The sequence below is a fragment of the Cajanus cajan genome, chromosome 3 (assembly GCF_000230855.2).
Source record: "Cajanus cajan strain Asha chromosome 3, NIPB_CcT2T_4, whole genome shotgun sequence".
In the NCBI taxonomy this organism is placed as follows: Eukaryota; Viridiplantae; Streptophyta; class Magnoliopsida; order Fabales; family Fabaceae; genus Cajanus; species Cajanus cajan.
In genome coordinates this window covers 40,896,796-40,900,240 of record NC_138519.1, presented here as the reverse complement: position 1 = coordinate 40,900,240, position 3,445 = coordinate 40,896,796, and the positions used below count along the sequence as shown (strand labels likewise).

Sequence of the window (3,445 nt, the reverse complement as noted above, 5' to 3'; positions counted from 1 at the left end):
ACCGCGGCCGTCCCAAGGATCTCGTACCCCGAGAAAAACCTACTCGCGGGCCAAGATATTCTCATTACACTCCACTGAACGCTAGCCGATCGGCTGTCTTGGACCAGGCACTTGTGTCGGAGGTCCTGGCAGTGCCGAAGAGAGCCTCAACCCCTCCGTGCGCCAACACAACCAAATTTTGCACGTATCACCGAAACCGCGGCCACTCGACCGAGGGATGCGCAACTTTGAAAGATAAAATTGAAGATTTAATCAAACAGGGACAACTCCAATGTTTCGTCGACCGACCCCTTTCTCCCCGATACGACGACCACTGACATTGTCGCGATCAGCCTGACCGAGACAAGTCTGACAGACGTCCATACAGGGAACGGAGCCGGTCGAGGGGCCGAAAGGAAGACGAGCCGACACCCCAGCCCCGGAGAGTCATCAACACCATTACCGGTGGATTCGCAGGCGGCGGTTCTACCTCTTCAACCCAAAAAAGACACCTCTGAGCTGTCCGAGCTGTGCACTCGGTTGAACACACCCAACAAAGATTGCCGGCCATCACCTTCACCGAAGCCGACTTTAAAGGTATCGACCCTGATCAGGACGACCCCATGGTTATCAGCGTCGAGATTCACAACTGCATCGTTCAGAAGAGGTTGGTCGATCAGGGAAGCTCGGCTGATATCCTTTACTGTAACACCTTTAAACAACTTGGCATCCCGGAGGTTGAGTTGATTCCCTACAATGAGCCCTTGGTCGGATTCTCTGGTGAGCGTGTCCAAACTAAAGGGTACATCAAGTTATCCACCGCTTCTACTTTGACGGAGCCGAAGCTCGAGACATCCCAGTCAAGTATGTGGTCGTACACGCCAACACGTCATACAATATTCTGCTCGGAAGGCCTTCCCTCAACAGGCTGGGCGCGATCGTGTCAACTCCACACTTAGCCATGAAATTCCCATCGAAATCAGGCCGGATCATCACGATCCACGCCGATCAGAAGGCGGCTAGAGAATGCTATTTTGCCAGTCTTCGGCTGCCCCATCTCGAGACGGCCGAGCCGCGCAGAGTAAAGCGTGTACACACAGTAGTGCAAGAAATCGACACAATTGTGGACTTTGACCCTCAAATGGAGCAGGATGAGAGGGTCGAGCCGATTGAAGACCGACAACCGATTATTATTGGGTCGACCGACCTACACGTGACCTACCTGGGCTCTAACCTGTACGAGACAGAAAAGCACAAAATCGGACAAGTCGTTAGGAAAAACAAAGACCTCTTCGTGTGGCGGCTGACCGATATGCCAGGTATCGACCCCAACTTTTTGTGCCACAAACTCTCAGTGTACCGAGAGGCGAAACCGGTTGCCCAACAAAAAAGAAAGACGGGAGAAGAAAGGAAAAAGGCAGTTGAAGAAAAGGTATCCAACCTCTTGGAAGCGGGTTTCATTCGGGAAATCCAATACACAACATGGTTGGCCAACGTTGTCATGGTTAAAAAGTCGAACGGCAAGTGGCGAATGTGCACAGACTACACAGACTTGAACAAGGCATGTCCCAAGGATGCCTATCTGTTGCCAAACATAGACCGATTAGTTGATGGCGCGACCGTCCATAAGTTCTTGACCTTTCTGGATGCATACTCGGGTTATAATAAAATCTGTATGCACCCCCGAGACGAGGAAAAAATGGCATTAGTCACGGAATCTGCCAACTACTGTTACTAAGTGATGCCTTTCGGCCTGAAGAATGCCGGGGCCACATATCAACGGCTCATGGACAAGATCTTCAGCGACCAGATTGGGAAGAATATGGAAGTTTATGTCGATGAAATGGTGGTCAAATTGGCCGACACACTCTCTCATGTAGCCAACCTGGCCGAAGTTTTCCATGCACTTCGGAAGCACCAAATGAGACTTAATCCTGACAAGTGTGTATTCGGCGTCTCGGGCAGCAAGTTCCTGGGTTTTATGCTTTCAAGCCGAGGCATTAAGGCTAACCCGGACAAGTGTCAAGCTGTTATCAACATGAAAAGCCCGTCAAACTTGAAAGAGGTTCAAAAGTTAGCTGGCTGACTAACAACGTTGTCTCGTTTCCTACCATGTATGGCCGAGACCTCCAAGCCGATTCTTGGTCTTTTGAAAAAGGCAAATCGATTTCAATGGACAAATGAGTGTGAAGCATCTTTCCGGCTCTTCAAGGAACGGCTCGGCACCCCACCAGTGCTGGCCAAGCCGACCCCCAACCGAGAGGTAGTTCTATACTTGGCAGTTTCTGGCGAGGCCATAAGCGCTGGCATGATACAAGAACAAGACGGCCAACAACAACCCATATACTTCATAAGCCGAGTGCTTCAAGATGCTGAGCGCCGATACCAACTCTTGGAAAAGGTAGCGTTGGGACTCATATATGTTGGTAAGCGCCTTTGGCAGTACTTCCAGAGTCACACAGTGGTGGTCTGAACCGATTGCCCAATTTCCAAAGTGCTGCATAAACCAGAATTGGCCGGCCGCATGATGGCATGGTCAATCGAACTATCCAAGTTTGACATCCGTTTCGAACCCCGGGGAGCCATCAAATCACAAAGCTTAGCCGACTTCATCAATGAACTATCACCAATCGGCCACTTTGAAGATAGCACTTGGACAATGCATGTAGACGGCTCCTCCAACGATGAAGGCAGCGGTGCCGGCATCATCTTGGAAAGTCCATCTGGCATTACCTTGGAACAATCACTGCGCTTCGGCTTCCGGGCATCGAACAACCAAGCCAAATATGAAGCTTTGTTGGCTGGGATGAGGTTTAGCAACCGAGATGGAGGTTAGAAAGATCACATGTTAGACCGATTCAAAGGTTGTCACCGAACAAGTAAACGACAACTTTCAAGTGAAAGATCCTAATCTGCTCAAGTACTACCATCTCTTCCGAGGAATGAGCAACCAATTCCAAGAAATACAAGTCAAGCACACACCGCGTGGGAATAACGAGAGAGCCGACCAGTTGGCACGGCTGGCAAGTAGTCGCAAACCGGGACAGCTCGGTCGACAATACATCTGGAGTTGCCCACCCCAAGTGTCATACAAGAATGCATGCTGGTGGACGAAGCTCCGACATCCTGGATGACTAACATTTTGAAGTTCATTGTGAACGGCTCGGAGCTGAACGATTCGATCGAGGCCAAGAAGCTGAGGATGCAAGCCGCTCGGTACTCCGTCGTGAGTGGAGAACTATACAGAAGGGGATTTTCTGCCCCCTTATTAAAGTGCCTCGACTCACAACAAGCCGATTATGTCATCAGAGAGATACACGAAGGTATCTGCGGATCCCACTCGGGAGGACGGACACTTGCCACCAAGGTACTCAGAGCCGGCTACTACTGGCTAACTCTGAAATCCGACTGTGCTGAATTTTTTAAAAAGTGTGTTCAATGCCAAAAACATGGGACTCTCATCCAC

The 3,445-nt window shown here is 50.3% G+C and overlaps 2 protein-coding genes across 2 annotated transcripts; both read left to right on the top strand.

The window, feature by feature from the left end:
- The first annotated feature begins 602 nt into the window (after positions 1-602).
- Positions 603-1,717, top strand: LOC145956292 (uncharacterized). Its single transcript, XM_083071867.1, has 2 exons — positions 603-843; positions 963-1,717. The coding sequence occupies exons 1-2, from the start codon at positions 603-605 to the stop codon at positions 1,715-1,717; spliced, it is 996 nt and encodes a 331-aa protein (XP_082927993.1).
- Positions 1,718-2,095: 378 nt separating this feature from the next.
- On the top strand, positions 2,096-2,815 carry LOC145956291 (uncharacterized). Its single transcript, XM_083071866.1, has 2 exons — positions 2,096-2,405; positions 2,490-2,815. The coding sequence occupies exons 1-2, from the start codon at positions 2,096-2,098 to the stop codon at positions 2,813-2,815; spliced, it is 636 nt and encodes a 211-aa protein (XP_082927992.1).
- The last annotated feature ends 630 nt before the right edge of the window (positions 2,816-3,445 follow it).